Source organism: Tachypleus tridentatus, chromosome 8, assembly GCF_004210375.1.
Source record: "Tachypleus tridentatus isolate NWPU-2018 chromosome 8, ASM421037v1, whole genome shotgun sequence".
Taxonomy (NCBI): domain Eukaryota; kingdom Metazoa; phylum Arthropoda; class Merostomata; order Xiphosura; family Limulidae; genus Tachypleus; species Tachypleus tridentatus.
In genome coordinates this window covers 123,880,442-123,907,755 of record NC_134832.1, presented here as the reverse complement: position 1 = coordinate 123,907,755, position 27,314 = coordinate 123,880,442, and the positions used below count along the sequence as shown (strand labels likewise).

Here is a 27,314-nt window from a genome sequence, read left to right as displayed (position 1 = left end):
AATGGCTACTTGCAATAATCATGTTTGTGCTTGAAATAATAAAAAATATTTGTATCTCCAACGTCTACCAATAGTTTGAGTGCGGTGCTTCTCCATACTGTTGTCATGGTGGAATCAGCACTCATGTAGATGGGTATTTCTCGTTTTCAAAGCGCATAGAAACACCAATGCAATCGTTCACGAGATGGAAAGAAAGAGGTCTCATTCACCAGATTGTCTTGTTTCTGGCAAATCTAAAAGGACTAAAACTGTGAAAGGGCTCTGTCTACAATCATTACACTCAGTCATTTGAAATAGTTGGCATCTCTGGAAATGGTGGCAGATAATTTTAGTAATTTGATTGTAATTATGAATATAAATAAATTAATTTGAAACTATTTATCAGTTAAACAGTACTTTTTTTAAAAAGGTAAAATATTCAAGTTTTCAATTATTAAAACTGAAATTTTAGTCAAGAAATAAGATATTTTGTCACAGAGTTAGATTTAAGTAAAAAAAATAAAGTTGAATTTTGTGGTTAATTGCAACAGGAGCTCATTATATGTATAAGAGGAACAAATATAGAATGAGAATTATATGTAAATAAGGTGCTAGTAAGATCTCTGGTGTTTCTACATTGTTTGTTTCAGTATTTAAGCTGAGATTTAAACCAAAACATTTTCAGTATTTAGTAAATGCTTTTCTTAGTTTCTTTTGCTAACTTGTTTTTACAGGCTTACTTTTGACCAACTTATGTAATGTAATTGGTAGAGTACACTTCAAGTATTTGTTCTGCTTGAAGGCTGTCTCGGTAATTAGGTAATGTTTTACTTGTATAAGTGGTAGGACAGTGTGTGCTAAGGTATATTCTGTTTGGAGGCAGTTTTAATTAGTAACTATTGTTTCACTAACATGAATAACAGTGCAGTATGTTATAAGTTATTACTTTTAACTGAGAGCTAGCTCAAGACAGTATATAAAAGATCTGACTGAAAGCTGGCTCATTATTAAGTTATTGTTTCACTAACATGATAGAGCATTCTTTGAGAAAATGTCTATCTTGTATTGGCCTTTTTTTGTTTAATCTGTGTATATTTTATATTACTCATTAAATCATTTTAAGTCTACACATGTACTTGTTTATAGTTGTTGTGTTTTGTATTGTCTGAATAAATATTATGGTTGTCCGTGTTTCATTTCTTCTGTTTTAAATTTTTTATTTTTGTATTAGAACTACAATAACGGCAATTAGCTCTGGTATTAAATGTATTAATTTAATGAACCCATCAATACACCAAAACTTGTATTTTTTCTTGTCTTTGCTTTTATTAGGGATTGTTTTTTAGTGCATGAAACAAAGTGCCAGGTGAATTGTATTTAACTCATTGGAACATGTTTTAGTATTACGTAATTATCTATTTATGATAACATTTTATTATAATTTTACTATACAAGTAGAATTATGTTTGTAATTCCAATCATTATTTTTTGTTTATTTTTTTTCTTTCAGGATGTATCGAAAGAATTTAGTCGTTGTAAGGAAGGAGTCACAAGATTAGATCTTACAAAATCCAGTGTAAGTTTTGTAAACTCTGTCTTGTCCTAGTAAATACATAATGAACTACAGATTTATAATTACCAATACTGTAAACTGATATTTACACTTGTATTAACTTTAGTGTTAATTTTTACATTGATGGCATAGCACAAGCAAGATACTGTCTTATTTATTTTATATCATTTATAACAAAAGATGACTGCAATTTTCCTGGGTTTTGTTAAATTTAAGGTCAGGACAAAGAATAATAATTTAAAAGAAACTTTTAATTAATATTTTTGCTTCATTGTGCCATAAGACCTATGATATGATATCTGTTTTACCTTTAAATTTATGTCAGTTAGAAATTTTTATTCTCTGTATCTCTGCATAAGTGTGTTTACCTTGGCTGTGCCTGAATTGAATCTAAGAATAACCCCTAATTTTTCTTGTGATTCTAATGTATATGTGTAGATTAAATAAAAAATATTGTAATACTACATATCTGTAGCATGATAATGGAGCATTGCTTAGATTTGATTTTATTAACATATAATTTGCTATTCAATTTCAATAGTATTATTTTCTGATAAGTTGGAAACTTTCTGAAACTTGCTAAGCACGTCAGTAAATTTCAGGTGCCAATATTTTAAAGTTGGTTTATATTTTGAAATTTTTGCTCAAAGAACTGTGTTTATCAGGAAAGTGTGTTATTAGGAAGAATACTACCTTATACAGGAACAAAACACCAAACTATCATGAAACTAGTCATCTGTACCACAGGTGCAGATAACAGAATCTTCTCCAAAAGAGTGACTATATTTTAAAAACGTTACTTAAATGTGAAACCAAAATAAAATAGCAACAACAAAGTATAATTGTGTTTGAAATCAACTGAATATGTAAGGAATAAAGTATAGGAACTTCAAAAAGCCATGGAGTTTAAGATTTATTATATAGTACGTTATTGTTTTAATTAAACTGGTAAAGCGAGAAAGTTGCTTTCAGAAACCTGGGCTTGTAATGAGGCTTAGGAGTTCTGAAACATTTAAATGTAAAAACTTTTTAACCATACAATGGACTTTGCACTGGGCAAATGTTTTCTGTTAATACTTTTGGTACATTGAGCTGTAGAGCCTGTATCATGACATCTATTTGTATGGATGTATGTGTTATGCCATAAAAATGTGTTACATATTCTAACCTACATTTGCTATAATCAAACAAAGATGTATTAGCCTTGATTACTCAGGTAAAGATTCAGGTTTCTTAGTGGTTATATGTTGCATAGGTATCATGAAAAATTTGATATGGTTACCTTGTATCATGAAGAGGATATTTAATTTTTGGGTTAACTCCTGTTTCTTTTGGACATTCACTGCTATACTTCTGTATCTGCTTATTACTGTTTGTTCTTGATGAACTTGACAAAAATAAGATTAACTACTTTTAGTTGAACAAGCTGTATCCCTTCCTATCATCCCACAAAAAAACAAACTACTGAATATTGGACAAATCCTAAAGTCTTATCCCAACAAGTTTTCACTACTGGATGCCTATGAAATGTGTGCTGCATGGATGTAACAAAGAAGAATAAATTATGTAGATGAAAGTAGTGAACATAAAAATTTGATGCAAGCCATTATTGAGTATTATTGAAATATGAATGAATGTTATGTCACAAAACAAAAGATTCTACTGTGAAACAAAAAAACTATTTTTATGACCTTAAAACTGTATAACAAAATTAACAGCAAAAAAAAACTGTGTACTAGGAATAAACACTGTTGCCACAATAAATAATAGGAATGAGCTAATATAGAGAAATGATTGTGCTTAACAACCTAAAATCTTTAAAAATCATAATTTTTTGTAAAAATGTTTATATTCTGAAAAATGTACTTTCGAAGTAAAAAAAGACATTTGCTTAAGTGTGTGTCTTCTTTGTTAATCAGGCTGAACATATTGGTGTAAAATAGTTATATCTGTTATGTATATACTTTCAATGACAAACCAACATGAAATTTTAAATGAATAAATAATTTTGGGGATATTTGTTGCTTACAGAGGGAAAAGATGCTGTGATAAATAAGATTTTACTACAAAAAACAGAGTGATCGGACCGTACTTTATTTAGAATGAAAACTTTTCTGTTTTGTAAAATCTTCAACTGATTAAATAATTAGAGAAAGTGGTCAACAGTTTCCTGTGTTGCATAGAATTACCAACATGAAAAAAAATAAGAAGCTGCCATGAATTAATTACCTAATTGTGGACTTTAGTCAGATTTATCATATCTTAGAAGCTGGACATACTAAAGTTTACTATAATTCTGACTGTTCTAGTCCTATCTTCATGAAATGATTTAAGTTTTTAGTAAACATTATAAAACTGTTGTATACAAAAGTGTTTTCACTGAAGATTTGTTGGAAAAATTCCAAAATATTTACTGGAGTCGGTTGCACTGACTGCAATATTGATCAGGAACTTTTAACCTTTTCATATGTTTCTTCTAAATTTTATGGTTTTACTTCATACTTTATACCCACTAGAGCAGTAAACCTCATTTCAAAACCAATAAATCACAGACAGGGTTCATTAGTTCTTTTCCATAGAACTATTGTAAATGACACATGATTATGAGGTGTTATATTGCATGTGCACTTGAGCTCGTGAAGATTTAGATGCTTTACTGAAATTCTCTTAAGCTAAACTGAAACATTTTTAAATATTACATTTTTATTTACTATTGCTAAAAATATATAAAATAAGAGAACAATATAAATTGATGATAAAGTTCTTTAAATTTTGAATGTAATAGTGAAAGGTTATGACATGCACAGAAGTACTAAAAGGTATATCACAATTATTTGATATTAATAACATAATCTGCACTGTTGAAATATTTGAATTCATGAAGTTTTAGTGTGTAAGCTTATATTCATACACGAAGCATATTAACACAAAATTTATTTTACTTTCTAGATTGTTGTTCTACCATCTTCAGTAAAGGAGCTGACTCATTTAAAAGAGTTTTACCTTTATGGTAACAAACTTCAAACACTGCCACCAGAAATTGGCTGTTTAGTCAATCTTGAGACATTAGCACTTAATGAAAATTCCCTTGCTAGTTTACCAGATACATTGGCTAATCTCAAGCAGCTCAAGGTTCTTGATCTTCGACATAATAAATTAAATGAGGTAAGTGATGTCAAATGCTTTAGTGTGTACTGCTAATAAACAGTTACAAAAAAAAAAATGTAACTACTGTACATGTGAATGGTATTAGGTTTTATATGAAATTTATTTTACAACCTGTATTCTTGGCTGTATTAACTCTCTGTAAAAGGTGATGCTCTGTCTAAACTGATGTTATTTTAATATTGGTTCCTTTATTGTAAAATATACCTTTGTTATTAGTAGTTGTAGCTTTATAAAATAAATGTTATAATTATCAAATGTAAAGTTTTAAGAAGTTATTAATTTCATTATATTTTCTCTAAAGTGTTTTAAAAAATATGGCTATTCCTGAAATTTCAGGTTTGTATAGATATAGATCATAGAAAACACTGTTAACATCACAAAAACTAGCATTTCCTTATTCAGAAGAAATCTGTGTTTCATCTGATACACTTACTTCTAGCATACTGAAAGCTTTGCTTTGTTGAATTTGAACTCCTGTTTTCAATATAATATATATGACTAAAAATTTCCAAGTGTTTTATGAGTAACTTATTACACAAGTTATTCCCCTCGGTGTGGATTCCTGTATGTGGTGAGGGGACCTCCCAGGGAAGATTCTGTTCTTTCAGTTTACCTCCTCTGAGATCTAAATATCCACCCATGTGTTTGCCATGCGTAGTGACCCACCCTCCCAATTCCATGTAACTTATTACACAAGTTATTCCCCTCGGTGTGGATTCCTGTATGTGGTGAGGGGACCTCCCAGGGAAGATTCTGTTCTTTCAGTTTACCTCCTCTGAGATCTAAATATCCACCCATGTGGTTAACCCACGGGGTCCAACCCTAACATACCACTTTGGCCTTGAATTCCTGTAGATGGACAGCCTTGGGGCTACTAGGGTCAGTGGGCACTGAAATATTTCATTTTTATTATGGATCCTCCAAATAAAAACTTAAATGAAATAATGAATAAACAATTTATCAGTGTAAAAAACAGACCATGTCTTGAAGATTTTTAGCAGCAATCTTCAACATCTGTAACACTTGTCCCTCATTTTCTTATATTACATTCTCTTTTAGAGAGACTTTCTGGCTCTCCAAAGTCAGTCAGAAAGATTTCCTCTGGTTACATATTGGTGGAAACATCCACATCTCAACACATAGAACTCCTCTTGCATTCAAAGGCAGTTGGGGATATACCTATTGAGGTTAAGTCTCATGGTACTTTGAATTTGTCATGAGGAGTTATTGTTGAGAGAGGTTTGAGGAACTTCCCAGAGTTGGAGATTCTTGCTGGTTTCTCCACACAAGGAGTTTCTGCAGTGAGGCATACATCCACTCCCAAAGTTGGAATTATGATGTCAACCAGTGTCCTCATTCTAACACTCAGATCACTGTGTCCACCTGCCACCATCATGGTATGGCCATACATTCCAAACCCTCTCAGGTGTTTTCCAATGTCAGCAGTTTGGTCACTTCAAGACATCATGTTGTGGTTCCTTGATGTTTGTTCTTTGCAGTTGCAATGACCACTATGCTTATGAGTGTGAAATAGACTCTCATTGCATCAATTGCAATGGCTCTCACCAGTCCTAGTTTTGTTCTTGCCCTAAATGGTTGGAAGAAAAAGAAGTGCAGTATTTGAAGATGATTCAAAACATTACTTACTCTGAGGCTCGAAAGTTGCTATTCACCAATTCATCTCGTATGTATGTTGCTGCACTTCATTCCACTACTACAGTGAGAGTGCAGACAGATCTTTCTGCGCCTCCAAAAGAATCGTTCTCAAACCAAATGAAGTCTTTTGATGAATCAACATCAACACCCAACTCTGTCCCTAACATATGTTCCAGCAAACATAAAGATACACTTTATTTGGTTCTGGGTATGGGCATTTCCTCAGATACATCTTCTTTTCCCACCCCAAGATGCAAGATGATCCTTTGTTCACATCCTCAGTTGCTGGAATCCTCTTCCAACAACAACGATCCATTCAACCCAGGGCAAGACCTTTGGAGGTTGACAGACCTCCCTTAAATAAAGACAGTAAAGAAAAAAGATGTGGTCGTAAACAGAAAGGCTCTCCATCCAATTTGCCAACACAAATAAAAATGGCCACTTTCATACAATGGAACTGTCGAGGTTTACATTCTAATCTGAATGACATCAAAGCACTGATTGCTTCCTAACATCCTGTATGTCTTTCCTTACAGGAAACATTTCTGAAACCTGCTGATACATTTACCTTTTGGCAGTTTTCTTTGTACAGAAATGACAGGCTGTGTGATGGAAGAGTTTATGGAGGGGTGGTACTGTTGGTTGATCAGCATGTGCCCACCTTGTCATTGCCACTTGACACACCCTTGGAGGCCATAGCCATCTGTGTCACCCTGGGTCGTACCATCACCGTTTGTTCTCTCTACCTGTCGTCTGAAGAGATCTATGATCAATCAGCCCTTGATACTCTCATTGAACAGTTGCTATCTCCCTTTTTAATCCTGGGGTAGTTTAATGGATATCATGCCCTCTGGGGAAGTGCTAATATTGATGGAAGGGGTCACTCCATAGAGCGTATGCTCTCTGATCACAACCTTTCTCTTTACAATACTGGTTCTTATACTTATTTTCATGCACCTAGTCAGTCCTTTACTACTACTGATCTCTCAATTTGCTCCCATTCACTATTCTCCCACTTTTCATGGAGGGTTTACAATAACCAACGAGTCAGTGATCATTTTCCTATAATTTTGAGAGATGCTGGCCATGCTTGATGTCACCCGACCTGTATACCATAGTGGAAGCTGGATCAAGCAAACTGGCCCTTTTTCACTGCTCTTGCAGGACTTGGTCCTGCCATTGTCTTTAAGCCATCAATAGATGACTGTGTGGCAGCAGTAACTGACTGTATTATACGGGCAGTTGCTCAATGTATTCCTAAAACCTCAACACATTTTCCATGATTTCCTCATTCCTGATGGAATCCTGCCTGCTACATGGCAAGGAAGGCTCAAAAACGAGCCTGGGATACTTTCCATAGATATCCCACACTCTTGAACCTCATTGCTTTTCAGCAGGCTTGTGCACATGCTTGGTGGGTAAGGTGTTAAAGACAGAAGAAATCTTGGATTAAGTTCACAACCAACATATATTCTACCACCAGTTCCAGAGTCACATTGGACAAGATTCAAAAGGTTAGTGGGCAATATAATTTTGTCCCCCTCTCTATCTTGCTCTCTGATGGCCAGGAAGTAGCCTATACTCTAGGTGAAAGCTTTTGTCAGGTATCTAGCACTTCTGCTTCTTCCTGCACTTCTTAGACATCAAGACTTGGGCAGAGCGATCACTCTTTCCTGTCGAGCTGGTTGTCTCTATGACTATAAATGTCCCTTTACACTGGTTAAAATCAAACTGGCCCTTCATCTCTCTGGCAGTACATCAGTTGGACCTGATGATGTACACTATGAAATGCTACTCCATCTATCTGCTGCTTCTCTTGCTATTCTTCTGATTGTTTTTAACTGGATCTGGCAGGAGAATGTTCTTCTTGATGCCTGGTGTGAGGCTATTGTCCTACCTTTCTCTAAGCCTGGGAAGGATCCCAAGATTCCTTCAAACTACTGTCTAATTGCTTTGACAGCTGTCTCTGTAAGACCTTAGAGAGGATGGTTAATGCTTGTCTTGTTTGGTTTCTCGAATCCTACAACCTGCTGTCGCCCACCAAATGCGGGTTCTGACGACAGAGCTCCACCATGGACCACCTGATTCGACTTGAAACTTCAATCAGAGAAGCCTTTATCAAACAACAATATCTTGTATCAATATTCTTCGACATTGATAAGGCTTATGATACAACATGGAGGTATGGCATTTTGTGAGACCTCCATTTATATGGGTTCATGGCCATTTGTCCATTTTTATTAAAAATGCTTTAATGGACAGGTGATTTCAAGTTTGTGTGGATTCGACACCTTCCCGTTCTTTTCTACAGGGACTTGGGGTCTCTCAGGGCTGTGTTTTGAGTGTTACACTTTTCAGTATAAAGATTAATGCCATCACTGAACAATTCTCTCTTACTGTTGCAAACAGATTTTATGTTGACGACTTTTACATCTCGTGTTAGTCGTCAAACATGAGGTATATTGAGTGCCAGCTACAGGCTGAAGTGGATCATAGCAAACTGTTTTAATTTCTCTCTCTCTGAAACCATTTGCATGTACTTTTGCTGCCAATGGGGTATTCACCCTGCCCCAGAACTCCTTATCAGTAAAGTTGTGCTACCTGTGGTCCATGAGGCAAAGTTCTTGGGGCTTATCTTTGATTGTAAGCTGACATTTATACCACATTTCAAGTAGCTATGGGTCAAATGTACAAAAGCACTGAACATTCTCCAAGTCCTCTCTTCCACCATTTGGGGAGCAGATTGATGTTCTATGCTAAAGATATATCGTGTTCTAATTTGATCAAAACTAGACAATGGATCACTGGGTCTGTGGATCTGCCAGAACCTCAGCCTTGAAGATGCTGGACCCCATCCATTATCAGGGACTTCAGTTCTGCACTGGGGCTTTCTGCATTTACCCAGTTCATACACAGTCTCGTGAACCTCCTCTGCACTTCAACTGTTTGCAGCTGTTTTTATTGTATGCTTTAAAACTTCATTCCTTACCAAAGCATCCAACCTGGGGTTTTGTTTTTTCCTTCAGTGGGCCACGCTTTTTCAGAACAGACAATGTGCCATTGCTCCATTTTGCCTTTATATCCAGGTGCAGTTGGATGAATTGGGTCTGTTCTTGGATAACATTGCTGTATCCACTGGTCAGCATATCTCACCATGGCTTATTACAGTCTCCAAATGTGACTTATCTTCAAGTCATCTGAGAAAAACAGACACTCCTAATTGGAAATACTGTCTGTTATTTGTTGAACATCTTTGAAACCATCCTTCCATTCCTATTTATACAGATGGTTCGAAATCAAGTGACTCTGTGGGCTCTGCCATGGCTTGTGGTTGTTTGATGATTGTGTGCAGAATCCCCTCTACAACTTCTGTGTTCACTGCTGAGCTGTATGCCATGTTTCTTGCCCTGGGTCACATAGAAGCTAAGCAGTACTCAAATTGCACTATTTATACTGACTAACTTAGTTCTCCACTCATTTCATTTTAACATTTACTTCTATCAAGTTTTACTGGATACCAGGCCATGTTGGTATTTGCAGCTAAATCTGTCTCCTCTGGCACTGTCACTGGTATGCCTATTCTGTACATAGACTATGGTCCTGTATTCAAAGCTTGGCTCTGTGCCAGTTGGCAGTCGACTTGGAGTGACCAATGTGAAAACAAGCATTTTCCAAATAAAACCCTCTCTTGGACTTTGGCCATCTTGCTTCCATAAGGATTGGAAAGAAGTTCTAACTAGACCATGCATTGGTCACAGTTTTTTAACTCATTGTTTTCTTTTATCTGAGACTGATACACATGAATGTGTTGTCTGTGTAACACTCAGGCCACAATAAGCAACATTTTACTGTCTTGCCATTGTTATGACTCTCAACGACGGCACCATTTTAAATATGTTCTGTTCCAAGGTTTATCTGTGATGTTAGACAGTGTTATTGGCGATGGTGACACTGTCCACCTTAGAAATGTTTTTTAGTATTTTAAAGGCTATTAATCTTTTTAATACTATTTAAGTTTTTTAATTTATAACTTAGACCTTTTTTAATGTGATTTCCTTTTAAGAATCAACGTGCATTTAGTTTGATTTGAAATTATAAAATGGCCGTAACATCAAATACCTCGGAACCAGTACTGGAAAGGCCAACTTAAGGTGACTAACACTGCTGTTTGTTATGATAATTAAAGTTATGCTACAGAAAGTCCTTTACAACTTGTATTAATGTAGTTTTTCTCTTACTGCTGTAGACTAGATTTAAAAATTGGATTTAATGCTGTTTATGTTTTTAATTGAAAATTAAACTTTGTTTTGTTTTACCTTAGTTTCCTTTCATGAATTTTAATAATTTTACTTTAATTTTAAATTTATACCAGATGTTTGACACTGATAGCCTAGTTGTTTTATACCATAAACACCAAATCAACCATTTTATAACTCACTTATTGATTGTTTGTCACAGATGATTTCTTTCTTTGGATGGCTTCTTTCTGCAACTATTGAAATTTATGTAAGTTAACTGTAGGCCATATTAAGCAATTTGTCGGAATCATGCAGGGTGAAATTTTTGTTGTATTGTTGGCCTTGGTTGTTCATATTTATAACACTTTATTCTTATATTTCTGGCAGGTATAACAATCATGTGGATGCATAATTCACCTAATATTTGTCATTTCTTTTGGTTTTTAATGTGCTAGATATGTGTGGTACCACATTAGGTGTAATTTTCACAAAACTTTTATTGATTTTGTTTCATTTTCTTTCAGGTATATTATATATTTTCAACATTGAACCTATTTCCATTATAAATGAAAGTGCTTATCATAAGAAATTCTCATATGCTTCTCAGTTTCTTTCACATATTTGTAGGTGGCCTGTGCTGCAAGGTGTTTGTTTTTTTAATCAACTTACCTTCATATATATATGTTAAAAACAAACCACAATGACTTTTCTTCAGTTTTAGCTTTGCATTTATTTAGTATTAGCTTGTTTCCAGTTCAGGAAAATCTTGCTTGTAGAAGTTTATTATGGTTTTAGCATGTTGGTTTGCTTCTGGTAATCATTCCCTTCTAAATTCCTGTGTGTAGTATTTTTAAGACTCTCTACATCTGCTTATACTTCTAATATGACCTGTCATCAGTGTTAGCAAGGTGAGTTTCCAATAGGTGTGGTCCCAATGTTCTTCCATTCTTTTAGCATTGCTAAAAACATTTTCTTTATCAGCACATCAAGTTATAATACACCTTCAAATTAGGAACCATTTCTAAACATGTACCTGTTATGTGGATACTGTACCAATATTATTGCACCACCTTTACTGGTGCAGTTAACTCCCTTTGTTATTCCTGCTGAGTTCTCACTTTCTCAGTTGGCACAATGCTGTTTAGATGTTTTTTCTCACATATAGCTACCATTTATGGATGTACTTCTTTGCTGTTTCAATTTTTTTCAACAGTTTTATTTTACTGTGTTTCCATTCACTTGTTTCAACATTTATTTCTTGTTACAAAATTGTGTGATATTGTAGTATGAAATATATGATTACTATATTGAATACAGAACTTCCCATCACAGTTGAAATTTGTAACCAAGGGATTGGGTTCTACTTTTATCTGCAGAGGGGGGTGCAGATCTTAACTTGCAAAGCTAGATTCATATCTTTGTCTAGCAGTTTATTTTTAGCATTCCTTTGTTTCTAAGAAAGAATACAGTCAACGAGTAGATACTTTGGACTTTTTTTTTTCCAAGCATCTTCCACCAGTTGTCATGCCACCATGTTGTACATTTTGATGGAGAATTCTTCTTTTCCTTTCTTTCTATTGCTTTCAGTTCTCCCAGGGATATATTCACCATATGAATCTTTGCACTCTTTCTTCTTTGGATGACTAGCATGGGCAGGATTCCTGTTGATAGTTGGGAAGTCTGTACTATAATCCTCTCTCAATATTCCATTAACTTGGATGGATTTGTTCTTTCCAACCTCAGTCAGGCCCAGCCTCCTCTTTTGTCTTTGAGTTATGAGCAAGCAATTCACATTACTTTTTCTTACAGCTTGAGATGTTCGGTTGGGGATGTAAGGTTCATTGAAAATTCTCATTCCTGTGGGTTAGGCTCATGTGAGTTCCATTTGGTGAACATTCTTTGATTAGTGGAATTTCTCCTTGGATCCTTGACCTGATGATTAGACAGAGTCCAGACCATGACAGGTGCTACTTGTTCCACCTTCACCAGATTTACATCTGTTTACGTACTTATCTTTAGAGGGTTGTAGTTCTTACCACAACTCCTATGAGATGTCTAATCTTTGGTTGATCAAGGAGCCTTCTTTCCATATCACATTTTTTGAACTTTTGGGAATTTGCCAAGCTTTATCCCAAACTATTTTTTTTCCTATGGGTGTGTGTGTGTGTGTGGTTATGATACAAATCCAACATCTACATAGTGGTCATTTATATCAATGAGCCAAGGGTTACCAATTCCAGGTCTCTGTGCTTTCAGATCCTAGATTGCCTTTCTGAACCCACATTCACCACACTGTGATCTTATCTTGTCTTTTTTCCTGGCTTTGTGAATTTGATGGTGGATTGTTTATCTTCTCCCAAAAGGTTTCTCCTTGTGGCTTCATGGTATGGTCCTTCATTCCACAGATGTTTTCACACATGGCTGACTATGTGCTGCATCTTTCCTTTCCCAATCCATTAGATCTTTTTTCTATGTTTATTTACCACAGATGTTAGTATACCTTCTGACTCTGGTTTGTGTTTTTGCCATCCTTTGGTGTCTCATTTTCCCTATTTTTCACCTGGTTGTTTGACAAAGCCTTTTACACTTTGTTTGTGTTTTGTTGTTTAGTAACCTTGTCAACCTTCTTTCATTTCTATATGTTTCATGGTTTTGTCTTCCTTACTCTTCTCCCTCCTTTTTCATTCCTTTGAAATACCTATTGAGATTTCATTGTGGTCCTTGTATGCCCTTTCTTGTTCTCTATTTGAACCTTTATCTTCATTTTACAACTATATTATCTCCTTCAATACCTTTCCTCCTTTCTAGATTGTCATCATTTAAATATTTATGCCATTAATATTACCTGCATCTTTTATAATTCCTCCTGTGTCATCCTCTCTCCTGACCTGTCCTTCCTCCCAAAGACCTTTACTGCCAGTTTAGGTTGTTTGGTTCTCTAACCCATACATTAATTTGAATTTCCCACCTATATATTCATTCTGATTGGCTTCTTTGTTTTGTTTGTGACTTAAGGTGATACATGACATGTGTAGCCTCTTTTTGAGGCTCACATTCCCAACTTTATATTCCCTGGAACCCTTCCGTTTCCTGTAATTATTCCCTGTCCCACACACTGGTTAATTTTGTGAACTCGTTAGGTTGACATGTTTGGACTTATCTATGGAAGGTAACCATCTTCTCAATGTTTTTTCTCATCAGATTCATCACATCACAATGTCCTTGGCTGCACAACTTCATCTTCCTTTAAAAGAGACCAAGCTGGAATGTGGATTACTTTCAATGTCTTTGTTGCTTGTTATCTGCATGACTTGGCTCTACCATCCTGTAGTATGTATCATCTCTCTCCTATGACAATTCTGCATGTCAATTTGCCTTCAACTGGAGTAAGTCTTACTATTACACTTCATTTGAGTTTTTATTTCAAAGACCCTAGTTTTAACCATTGATAATGGGAACCCACTTTGTGGCAGGTGTTTCCTAGTCAGGTATGCTTTGTCTTATATTTGCCCTGATTTATAGTTACTGTATAATATTCATCATACAGTTCAGGTGTTTCCATAAGGCCACTGGTTGCTGTGTGTATGTGCATGTATATGCATTAGATATCAATCCATTTTTATTTGTGGTGGACTGTCATTCGTAGAATTCTTGAGTAAAGTAGTAGGGGATTTTTGCCCATCCCAGCAGGAATAGCAGAGGAAACCAACTGTACCAGTATAGGTGATGTTATGCAATTGGGGAAGAGTAATTGCATAATAAATACATCTTCAGAAATGGTACAAAATTGTTGGATATACAGATGATGTGCTTATTGCAGGAACTTTATTTAACAGTGCTTAGAGGGCAGATGAACATTGAGATAACTTTGTGTGAGATGAGGTACCTGTCAGAAATACATTTTCAGTGTAAGAAAAAATGTCAACTTTTATGACTCATTCAATGACTCCCCTGTCCAGACTTTGGGGAGACATTTCAGCTTTTTGTTCAACTGTGGACTAACCCATTGTAATATCAGTTATTGATATTACTTGGATGAATAGAGAATTCTTGTTAAGTGTTTGCCTTGCACTGATTTGACCACTTTGATTGCTTCTTCTCTGGAATTAGTTGATCATAAATCCAATTCTCAACCTCTATCTACTTAATATTCTGTACACTTGAGATCTTATATTAACACTGTCTCAGAAAGTCTGTTACTCATCTCTTTTATCTTTGCATTTCATTGAGTTTTACACCAAACAAGCGTATCCTTTCTTTAGTTTCAGAAGGATAGATTGTGCTTTTTAGTTACTGTCATTGGGATCTTACACCTTCATAGAATTTATTTTTAGACATTTGCCTGTCTGGATTTCCCTGTTACTCTCATTTACCTGAAGTGTTGTTCATTCATGAGTTTCCCTTTTATCCCACCTCCTTCTGATCTGAATATTTTCACAGATGTCTCACTCCATGGTTAATGTGTTGAAGGGCTAAAATATTTGGGATTTTTAGGCTTTAAAATATTCCATTCTTTTATCACTTTGTTAACAGATTTGGGCTGTTCCCCATGAATGTCAGGGCTCCTTCCACAGTTACAGTGTCACTGTGGTTTAGCACTCACTGATACTTTTACTTTAGTGATATATTTCATTAAAAAAGGTGGACTTAATCTCACAGATTTGTATGCTGCAGTTTCTCTATTTTTTGACTATAATCACACCATGTTCTTCTCTTAGTTGTACTAACAGTTTGGTTATCCTAAACCTGATGCATTTGTAAAGGTGGTGTATCATCTTGTGATGCTTTACTGGTTTCTATTTCCAGTTCAGTATCTTTAGTAAGGGATGTTTTGGGCCCATCTTTGAAGGATTGTTTCTCTGTGTTTACTGTCTTCATCTCCTTTCTTGAGCATTAGGCAAGATCAGTCAGTACAGTTCTTTTAGTCTTTCTTCATTGCACCATGCTTGATTGTAGTTTTGACTTCTTGCATCTTTTTAAGAATGAACCATTTTATTACTCTTTGGAACATCTTCCTCATTATCAGTTATCTAAAACTCCATGGTAAACTGTTATGCAGTCCTTTGTTAGTAAATATGGCTTATTTTTTAGGGTAACTCAAATGCTTTCACATTCCAGCATACATTTCCCCCTGACAAATACCAATGTTTTTTTCAGAGTTGGTACTTGCAGAATTTAGTTCCTTGTCTTTCTCTGACTTCTTAACAGCATGCTTCATTTTTTTTTCATATACCTTGTTCATAATTGAGGCTTGTCTGCTTCTGTTGTAGAATACACTCTTTTTACAGTTCAGTTACCAAAGAAGTCATGCCTCTGCTGTCCCCACTGTTATTCAGGGTTTTTTTTTAGTTTGTTTTTCATTAGATCTTCCATGAATACCTAGACATTGCTCTAATAGGATTTAAATTTAGTCTTAAGTTTCCTGATTTCTCCTTTTGAACCTTGTTTACTCAACCATATTTCCCTATTACATATTGCCATATTGTAATGGCAATTGTCTGTTCTGTTTAAAAAATTCCCTACTGGTAATCTTACGTGTGTATATTTACAGCATTTTCTGAAAGTTTCCTAATTTTTATATTTTGTTACAGATTCCAGATGTTGTCCACACATTAACTTCTCTCACAATATTACACTTAAGGTTCAACAGAATACGTGAAGTAGGAGAAGATATAGCTAATCTAGTTGTAAGTGACAGTTATTTTTAAAAAACATTCTGTGTTTGTGTGTGTGTATCATATACATATGTGTTTTCAAGATAATATATGTAATAGATTTAAATTTGGATTCTTGTTGCCAATGCCTCATTATTTTTAGATTTATCTTACTAAAACATTTTTAAAGACAAAATGAAATGTAAACTATAGCTTAAAAGTAAAGTCAAATTTGTGTAATTGTTTTCTGAAGTAGGCAGTGAGGTAAAAATAAGAGAATGTGTTGTTTTTTGCAGTAGCAAAAGGTTACAATTACTGGATATTTAATAATTTCCCAAGAAATATATGAAATAATTATTTAAGAGCTGGTTTTAACTAAACCAACACTTTGTAGAGAAAAGTTTTCAAAACACCTAAAAAATTAGAAATCTGTTTCCAGTAGGAGTGATATGTGCATGAGAGAAAGAACTAAAAAATAAAACAGAACCAGAATAACATCCTGAAAATTTGAATAATGAAAAGCTATATCTGAAGCTTAAAATAACATTGTTCTTAATTTCTGTACTTCCAAAATTGTTTTCCATGTTTATTCTGTTCTAATTTTATATGTACTATTAGTCACACAGATTTTGTATTCTATTACCATTGTTTAGTTTTCTATCTCTAAATGCAAGTTTTTGTTTTGTTTTTAATTAGTATAAGTGGTTTGCTTGCTGTTAAATTTCACTGAAATTAAAGTGGTTATTGGAAAGTAACAGAATAGAATGATAATATTTGTGTGTTTTAGAAGTATTGGAGATAAGTATGACCATTTTAAAGTAATCATCTAAAAAATAAAATACCTTAGTGCACTTTATATGATGAAGTAAAAGAAATTTCTTAAAACCAACCTTTGTGTTTTAACCCTTTGTTTTTCAGTTCTTGGTTTGTGCAATAAACTGTGAGAAAAGATGTTTTTAAATGTATCTCCTATTATTTAATCATTTGTAAGTTTATACAACTATAATAATAAATAGTAAAATAAAAAAAATTAAGAAAAGGTCAGTAAACACTCATAACGTAATCATTAACTTCTTATCTGAACTAATAATTAACTTAAATAATGTAGCTAATTTTATGCACTTGTAATGTAGGAATATGTCATATAACAAACACTTGTTATTACTAAAATGCATAAATTCATAAGTTTGGTATTATCACAGTTATTTGTATTTTGGCTGTACCAGTTAAGCTCCATCTTTATATGTGGTTGGTTTTTCAGAACCTGTCAATGCTCAGTTTGAGAGAGAATAAAATTAGGGAACTTCCTGCTGGTATCGGGAAACTGACAGCTCTTGTAACATTTGATGCTTCCAACAACCATCTCAAGCACCTACCAACTGGTGAGTTAGAAGTAAAGCATTTCAGTGTACAGATGTATACCAATTCTGTTTCAGGAAAGCACTTCTTGTCTTAGAATGTAGGATTTAAACATTGTATCAGAACAGATTGGAATTTATTGTTATAAAGAAATATGCACCTTACACTTAGTTTTGTGGTTTGGTCAATGTTTTCACACTATAAAGAATTTTAAAGAATAATGACTTAAACTGTATTTGCTTAAGACCTTAAAGATTGTTTAAATCTTGAAGTTATTTATCTGAATCAAACCAGGAATAAAATAAATGTATTTTAAATGGTAAGTATTTTCATTATTTATGGACTAAACTCACAACAACTTTAAAAATTGTTAATGCATATGACACTAGTTTGAAATACCTCTCCACATTTTAAAATGTCTTCTATAGAACTTGTAACACAGTAGTTTGGACTACAATTAAAGTTGTGAACTATTTTCTGATACCAGTTTTACCTAATTAGGAAAGATCAGGTGTCCCACACTCAGAGGCATTATCTAAATCAAAAACGTTGTAGCATTTAATTGTGTTGAAAAATAAAAAAAATTTAAAGCTTTAACTGTAGGGATGTTTTGTCTTATGCCATGCAAATATAGATCAGTATGTTAAGCTAATTTTCTTAACTTGTAATTTATAGAAATAGGCCAGTGTTCCCAGCTGTCTTCCCTTGATGTTCAACACAATGAACTTGTAGATATTCCAGAATCTATAGGTAATTTGAAAGCTCTGACAAGACTTGGTCTTAGGTAGGTCTTAAATTATTACATGTGTACAAATAAACAATTCTTGCAAATGATTTATTGCACTCATAATATACCACTAATTAAACTAATTCTAAGTCTAGTCTTTTTCTGCAATCAATTTGTCATTTTTAAATACTTAGTTTAACATTATATCCTTGTAATAGATACTCAGTAGTTTCAAAAGAATAAATTTTCTGTTACTCTATTATTTGAATCAGCTGTGATAAAGAGTGTTTCTGATTTTAGATATTTCTTCTACTGTAGGTACTTTTTATTTATTGTTTAATAATATTCTGTAATTTTAATTGACAATTGTCCAATATTCAATTTAGATTTTTGTTTCTGTTTTTCTATGTAGGTATAACCAACTGACCTGTATTCCACAGTCACTCAGAAACTGTGTCAAATTGACTGAATTTAATGTAGAGAGTAATAATTTATCTCATTTACCAGTAAGTACTACTACCTTTCATGTAGATAATATTCTTGCTGTAGGTATATTTATATGTATTATAGTGTTGTAGAACTGTATATTGTTTCTCACTGAGCAGGATTGGTGGCTAGTGTTCTCTTTTTGTGATTTTTAGTCTTTCTGTAACTTTCAACATGTGATTATAAGATTGTATAATATTTGCCACACTGTTACAATGAAACATTTATAATACTTTGAAAGTGACCAGAATAGAATGGAAAGTAGATAAATAACTTGCATTTATAATTTAAATGCTTAGAAAAAAACCTTCCTTCTTCTGGAATGACAGGTGTCACACTTCATTACAGTTATCACAATAATAGTGTTAGTTGACTGGAACCATGCTTTTTGTGCTGTGATATTTTTTGTTATATGTGACCGTAATCTGAACTACTTCTGCAGGAGGGACTTCTCTCTAGTCTATCTCACCTAACAAGTCTCACACTTTCTCGGAATGCTTTTACATCCTACCCTATTGGTGGACCATCACAGTTCTGTTTTGTCTATGTAAGTATTTTTACATTTTGTCATGTAACTAATTAATTATTTTTTGTCTATGTAAGTAATGTATATTGTCAAGTAAGTGAATAAATATAATTTGTTTTGCCTATGTAATTATGCATATACTTTGTCACATTAGTGAATAACTACAGTTCTGTTTTGACTATGTAAGGATTATTAAACCTTGTCATATGAGTGAATAAATGCAATTTTGTTTTTTTAAGCTGAGTAATCTTACATCTTGCCATGTATATAAATAATGACATTTTTTGCATGAAAATTTTACCTTGTTTTTTCAAGAATTGTTTGAGCATCTTGAACAGATTAGTTGCAAAAAGAATATCATTTTATCCTTTAAGACTTAATGGAATTTAGTTGGATTCAGAAACTTATTTGTTTCAACTAGTACAAGATATTTTATAGTAGCCTCTAGCTAGCTGTATGAATTGGTTTTTATTTGGAATTCCATAATCTGCAATATCTTAAATCATGAATATTCTTCTGGTTGTAACTGTTTTTGTGTGTATAATAACTGATATTAATTGAATCTTTTTTTTCATTGAAATTGTATTCACAGTCTATCAACATGGAGCACAACCAAATAAACAGAATTCCTTTTAGCATATTTTCTCGTGCAATGAACTTAACTAAACTGAATATGAAGGACAACAAGATTACATCATTACCACTTGGTAAGGAATTATCTGTGATTAGAAGTGCATTGTTTGCAATTTTCCAGACTGAATAGCTAATGGTTATCCAACCATATCAGTAGATGGTAATACCAATATCTAGTATTGTTGCAGGTAAGGTGCTTTTAAGCTACTGAAACAAATTAAAATTTAATTTGTAGATTTTTTTCTTACATTTATTAATGAAAATTTACAAATACTATTTAGTTGGTGCCTTTGGTTCAAAAAATGAACAAAGAATAATAATGAAATACTTCAGATTAGTACATATGTAAACACTTCACAAAATAAAATCACATTCGTAGAAATTAACTTTTGAATTGTAATTGTAACTTTGATTAATTTATAGTAGAAACTTTATGCCCATAAATATAATTACTAACTATATCACTAGAATTAAACACAAAATGATTCAAGTTAATTTACATAATTCAGCCTAACAATTCTCCCATGTAAGTCACATCTATCCACTGTGCAATTAAATTCAGCACTAACATTGGCATTAAGTCAGAGCTTCATATGTCAGGTGCAAAGCTTGATGCTGGTATATGGCTGTCTTCAAGCAGCACCTGTGTGTGATTTTAAATAATGCTATGTAGTTCTGACAGTATGAGACATAAAGCTTCTGCTGGGCAGTTTATAATGAGGCCCCAGACATTTAGTAAGATTAAGATAGCATAATTCAGTATATTCTGCAGTAAGAAATGACTGGTCATCTAGAGCTATTATATATCAGCTATATAGTTGATAATGTCTTTAGATATGAGGTCTTCATGATCTAAGTTCTTTGCAAATTTGTCATAGCTTCTTTATCTCCAGTCTTACCTTTCCCATCTTCAATAAATCAGTATTCAGTAGGGGTGGCATATAAATTTGTTGTGCTAAAATGTTTGTTGGTGTTAATGTCACTCACAGTTCTTGCATCATATAGTTTATAGTGAGTTGTCCTGTTGTGGTTTTCATACACTAAAAATAATTCCAAATTTCACTGTTTTGTTACATTTACACCAAATAGCAACTGCACATTGAACGTTAGAGCAAGTACTTTCTTGTTTCGGTTATTTATGCATTACAATGTTCTAGGTTGGAACAAATCAAAATATTGCTATACATTATTGACTACAACAACAAAAAATGGTCAACAAAGTAAATTTTCCTTATATCGGTGTCAAGCTGACACCTTACTGATATACATGTATTCCTGTCTGTAATTACCACTTATTGCATGGTTGGTTTCTTGGGTGAGGTATTTTGGTTGAAAAGTTAGTTCTGAATTTTTTATTTTTTTTGTACTACTAATTGTTTTGTATGCTTTTGTAATTGGTTTTTGTCATTCCTTGCTAAGTAATTTTTTTCTTGCAGAGAAAGGTATTATTATCAGCTGATTATTGTAACTGCAATGTGTCAGTATAATATTTTACTATTCTAGTCTTTATTAAAGCTGTGAAGGTAAAGATGTTTTTTTTATTTATTGTCAGATAAATTAGGCACATTGGTTATATAGGTAACTTTGTAATTTTAAATTTTGGTGTGATTGCTTGGTGGGTGATGATGTTTGCATTTAGTTTTTGTGCCCAACCACCATACTTTAACCCTCCAATTAGTATTACCACAGAAAGAAGTGTGTATAAATAAATTTGTAAGCCAGTAAAATTTTAGAAACAGTTCAAACTTTGTGAATGAAGCACATACTAATTTATTTATATATGACCTGATGTAGTTTTTTTTATAAAATGGCTTTGGGCTTAAAGTCATTTATTTCTGTTGTTGTTTTCAAACCCTTAAAAAAAAAAGAATACCAGATTTTTAACAGTAGTTTTACCTTGGTCCAGTTCTGTTACTGATTTATCACCTTTAAGGGTGATTTATCTAGTTCTTTACAAACAAAAACATAAACAGGGAAGTACACCAGAGAAAAGAAAGTAATGGCTAGGTACCAACCATTCCATATTTTCTATAGATATAGGCACTTGGACTAGCATGGTGGAGTTAAATCTGGGTACTAACCAGCTGAGCAAAGTTCCTGATGACATCCAGTTTCTCCAGTCACTTGAAGTTTTAGTTCTAAGCAATAACCTTCTCAAGAGGCTTCCTGCAACAATAGGAAACTTACGGAAATTACGACTGCTGGACCTAGAGGAAAACAAACTAGAAGCATTGCCAAATGAAATAGGTTGGTTATTTTGTGGAGGATGTATAATACCTGTAAGGTAGTTAGTTACTGGGAAGACTAGTTTGTAAATGTATTATTAAAGTACGATAGATTTGGTGGAAAGTGTGAGTGACTGATTCAGTAAAAGTTATGTTAAATAAGTGGACAGATCTTTATTTTAAAAATCTGATTTTTTTTTGTTCAACAGACATTTAATGTTACTACAAACTTGTAAGATTTTTAAAGACACAAAACAGTTTTAATGTAAATCAAAATGACTTTGCCCTTATAAAGATTGATAAATCATTTTTAGTGGAGTACAAGGTAAGGTATCTTATAATTCTAAAGCCTAGTATTAGAAATAGCAATCAATCAGAATATTAAATTCACAATCAGTTCCAGGTGCTTCATTACTTCACACACACAAACAAAGATCTATATGGTTCAGCTCTAACTAATTGAATCTTTATTCTATTTTGGGTATCTTGGCATGCAAAAACTACACAAATATATATAGTACCATGCAAAAGTGTTGGGACAAAAGAATATTTTATTCTTTCCATTTTATCGGGCCAACACCTCCATGCCATTACATAAATTTCAACACTTGGAAATACTTCAATGATTCCTGTTGAGAACTGGATGAGCCAGGGTGAGGATACTTACTGTTCTTTAGAATTTAGAATACTGATCAAATTGAGGGTGTAAAATATCTGTCATGATTTTCCCAAGCAGTGTTTCAACTATATAAACAGAAGCTAGCAAGAATCTAGCATATGGTACCAGTATGTGCTGGAAGAAACCAATTTAATAGCATTCCACAAATACACTTTGAGAAAAACAATGTTTAACATTATATATTATGTGTTGTTGGCAGTCATGCCACAGCCCAAAAATTGTAAAGGTTATCAGTAGAGCAGATAGTTTGCATAACAGCTTCACGTGATGTTGCTTGGACTCTCCGACAAATTGCTACAAACGTGAAATGCTTCCCAAACACTGTCAAGTACATCTTACATTATGAGATCAAAACAGGTAAGTTCGAAAATAAGAAAGGAAGAGGCAGAACAACTAAACTCAGTGTAATACTAATGTTAAGTATCTTTGTTTATTCAGCCTTCGGGACAGGAGGAAGACTGTCACTGGTCTCAAACATGAGATAAACAACCATGCACCAAATGACAGAAGAGTATCCAGATCTACAGTATAAAAAAGATACAATAAGAATGGAGTATTTTGTTGTGTAGCAGTTAAAAATCTGTTGTTTTATTTTTATTTTTGTTTTTTACTGAGGTGACAGAACACATTTGAAAAATAGATGGAATAATGGACTGGCACATGTACCATCAGATACTGATTTGTCAGGGTATGCCCAGTGGTTTGCATATTATTATTGGTAAAGGAGTAAGCCCCACAGACCCCCAATCTCAATCCAGTTAATCTTATCTTAGATTTGATTGGTCAAAAACTTGAAAAATCAAAAGTTACTTCCAAAGAAACTTTGTGTGACTAAAAAAAGAGACATTTGGAGTAAAATCTCAAAGGACACTTTGATTAAGTATGTTAAAACAATGCCTGAAAGTCAGTTTGCAGTTATTAAAGCAGAAGGAGGCACAAAATATTAACTGTTTGCTGAACTTAAACACTTTCACTGAGTTTCTGTTGTACTAAATATGAACATTAATAAAATTTTGATGTCTCACCTGAAGCCTTAAATCTAATTTTTGACTTTGTCCTAACACTTTTGCAGAGTAGTACTAACTGTGTGTGTGTATATATAATAGAATTAAATATATTATTTACAAAATACCAGTATACCATTACCACCAACACTACTACTTCCTTGTCCTGTAAATCATGATCTAATAAGACTGTGCTTTGAAAAAAATGAATGTAATTTTTCAATTTCTAGGAATAATATTTAAAAAAAAGTGCTGCATATTTTGATTTTTAGGGTTTTTACGAGAACTTCAAAAGTTAATCCTCCAAAGTAATCAACTGACAAGTTTGCCAAGAGCCATTGGCCATCTTACAAGCCTCACGTATCTCAGTGTGGCTGAAAATAACATCGGCTACATTCCAGAAGAAATCAGTAAATATTTATCCTTTTATAAGCAAGTGTAATATTTAAAGACATCTTTAAATATTTGTCTTTCTAATTTATATTAAACTCTTTATACATTTGATTTCTGAACTAGGATTGTATTGTGTTCATTAATCTGCCTCTGGTTTTCAGTGTGTTGTCTGTGGGCTCCTTTAGGTGATCCATGGAAAAATTGAATAATTAAGAATGGAAGTATCAGCATAACGTGTAAATCATTTGGTGCAAGAACAAAAAGTTTAAGAACTACTGACCTAGAAGTTTTATTCAGTATTATCTGACTTTGTTTTTTTTAACTGATAAAAAAAAACTAAGTTCTTATGCATATAAGAAGTTCTTTATGTACCTATGCATTGCTTTAAGTGTTCATTTCATATTTTTGTACTTGTTACACACTTGAAAAAGTGGATAAAGTTGATAAAGTTAGTTTCAAACTATTTGCAATAATTGTAGGCTAATTGGAATAAGATCTAAGAAACTACAGCAGGTGCACAATTTTTATGAGAAAATGTAACTAAAATCATGAAAAGTTCAAGTATTTATGAAAGCCAGTGTTAAAATTGGGATTTGAGATTGTACTTAAACAGATCTCATTGAGTGCATTCTAAAAATACAGTTGTACATGTTTTTCTTTCATCTTGTAAAAGATGTAACAAATTAACAACATTTTCAAGGGGAGGACCAATTTGTTTTTTGTCTACCCGATGTATTTACTTAATTGTAAACCTAAACAGTTGCTGATCTGCTTAATGCCATGCTAATTTGTTTATAACCTTCAGTTTTTTAATAACCATTTTATTTACATTCTGTTCAGGAATGAAATAAATCAACTATATTACTGAGGTGGTAGCATGTTGTGAAACTTCTGTTGACATTGATTCTACTTCTATGTGAAAGTCAAATAAGGGGTCACTTGATACAACCGTTGCACAAGTCTTAGACTGCCAGTCTCCCTAAATTTGTTTTCATTCTATTGTAATTTCAGTATGCACATGAGAGAACATTATGTATTAATCATAAATAATACATAATTTAATGTGTTTTAGTATGAATACAAAATTTTGAATTTTTTCCTTTCAGGTTCTCTAGAGAACCTTGAATCCTTGTACTTGAATGACAATCCAAATCTACACAATCTTCCATTTGAGCTGGCTCTTTGTAACAACCTTCAAATCATGAATGTGGAAGGCTGTCCACTGTCACAGATTCCACCCGAAATAGCCAGTGGTGGCTCATCTTTAATCATACAGGTGAGTTTTTCACTTTTGGTAAACTCTTAATATATGGTAATGTTTACAAACTCCAGTGTAAATGTTTCACTACTTTTAGCATCTTATTAGATATTGAGAATTGATTTACTGTGAATTTGACTTTTTCTGGCTTCTGAAAAAAATTAGAAGTTCTACATTTTAAAATGAATAACACAAAAAAGGTAAAGGATAAAAATCAGGAATCTTGGCCCAAAAGTCACAAAGCAAAGACAATAAGGCAGAACAATATATCTTGAAAAACATTTAAAATAAAAGTTACAAGGGGGGATTCATAGTTAAGAAGTGTAAATTTTCTCTTAATAATACAAGCAAGAGAGAGAATGTATACAAAAATATGTATATTTTGATTGCTTTCTAGCATATGGAAGTGTATTAACATAAGATTTTCTGTGTACAATTGAATGATGTCGATTGCCAGGCATTTTTTTCACATTATAATAAGAAATGCCTTTTGCCTTTTGCTTCATTTTGTGTATAGGATCAGGTTCTAGTCAGTGTCCCATCCAGCTAACATTAATCTCTTCACTAAAGTTCTCCCAGTCTCTTTCATTGTATGGATCAACCCTTGCCATTAGTGTGTGTAACTGGTATATGAATGGAGGCCAAATCTTCACTCTGTTTTAGTAATTTAGATTTTCTTGTTATCAGTTTTAAATGGACTAAAATTTACTGTCATTTTGAAATTTGGTTCTTTCTCTGTGGGACTTATTCCACTCATATTGACATCCTGGTTTGTCAGTCTCAGCCCTCATTTTCCCTTAACCAAATGTCTTCTCCATTGTGAGGTTTTCATAAATGTATATTACAATATTTATTTATCAAGTTTTGTAGATGCATCCTTTGTTTTTTATCTATGAATATCAAAACTATGTTTGATCATGTAGTAGATGTAACCATGAAATTTTCAAATAAGTCATCTTCAATTCTCTTTGGCCATCTTTTTTGAGGCATCTTCAATTCCACATTCTACACCAAGAACTTTCCAAGCTGATTGGGATTTAGCATCTAAAGTTCCTTGGGGTGTAACTCAAGAAGTTTGTACCCACTTCACCAAATGTGTCCATTATATTATTGTTTGGACATAGCTTTGTCTGTTGTTTATGTCAGACAATGTTTTCAACTACTCTTAGTTATTCTAAACATCTACAGGTTTTGAAATCCCCAATGCTATCCAGCATTCTTCCAAAATGGGCTTTTCAATTACTTAACCATGATATTATGGTGGTATAACATGTCAAGCCTTTAGCCTCATTTACCTTTTATCAATTTTTCTTTAATGAGTATTTTTGGCTGCTGGCATGCTGATGTCATAAGTTGGAGTTGTCAGCATGATTGTAAGACACTTTTTCCTCTTAGGTCTTACTATATCCTGGTAATTCCTTTCTTTCTGACTCTAGCAATCAGGAAAGGGGATATATCTCTCATCACAATTCTTTTGCCATCCATTTTTGCATATTCTGGTCTTTGCAAGTGATGAATGTTCTGAGTTACATCTCAACAGTTTGAGCATATTTATATCTTTTGCTGAGAGACATTTTACAGACTTGTATTCATATTTCTTAGTGCATTTCTTTCACATTGTTTATATGACCTGGGAGTTTTAAACTACCTCCATTGCCATTTTAACAACATATGCTTAATGGGGGAAGGAGTACTTTTATCATCATCTTGTCTCTTTATTTTCAGTGTCCCTTACTTCTTGCTTTCACTGGATACT

General features: G+C 33.3%; 1 protein-coding gene across 5 annotated transcripts in view; it reads left to right on the top strand.

The window, feature by feature from the left end:
* Nucleotides 1-27,314, top strand: part of LOC143223396 (leucine-rich repeat protein soc-2 homolog) — a 46,408-nt gene that overhangs the window by 13,541 nt on the left and 5,553 nt on the right. For all 5 annotated transcript variants that reach the window (XM_076451331.1, XM_076451330.1, XM_076451333.1 and 2 more), the window contains exons 4-14: nucleotides 1,490-1,555; nucleotides 4,502-4,717; nucleotides 16,206-16,301; nucleotides 17,530-17,650; nucleotides 18,303-18,411; nucleotides 18,767-18,860; nucleotides 19,283-19,387; nucleotides 19,959-20,073; nucleotides 22,034-22,246; nucleotides 24,180-24,317; nucleotides 25,407-25,576. In XM_076451331.1, the coding sequence (XP_076307446.1) occupies nucleotides 1,490-1,555; nucleotides 4,502-4,717; nucleotides 16,206-16,301; nucleotides 17,530-17,650; nucleotides 18,303-18,411; nucleotides 18,767-18,860; nucleotides 19,283-19,387; nucleotides 19,959-20,073; nucleotides 22,034-22,246; nucleotides 24,180-24,317; nucleotides 25,407-25,576 (1,443 nt within the window). The remainder of the gene's footprint in view (nucleotides 1-1,489; nucleotides 1,556-4,501; nucleotides 4,718-16,205; nucleotides 16,302-17,529; nucleotides 17,651-18,302; nucleotides 18,412-18,766; nucleotides 18,861-19,282; nucleotides 19,388-19,958; nucleotides 20,074-22,033; nucleotides 22,247-24,179; nucleotides 24,318-25,406; nucleotides 25,577-27,314) is intronic.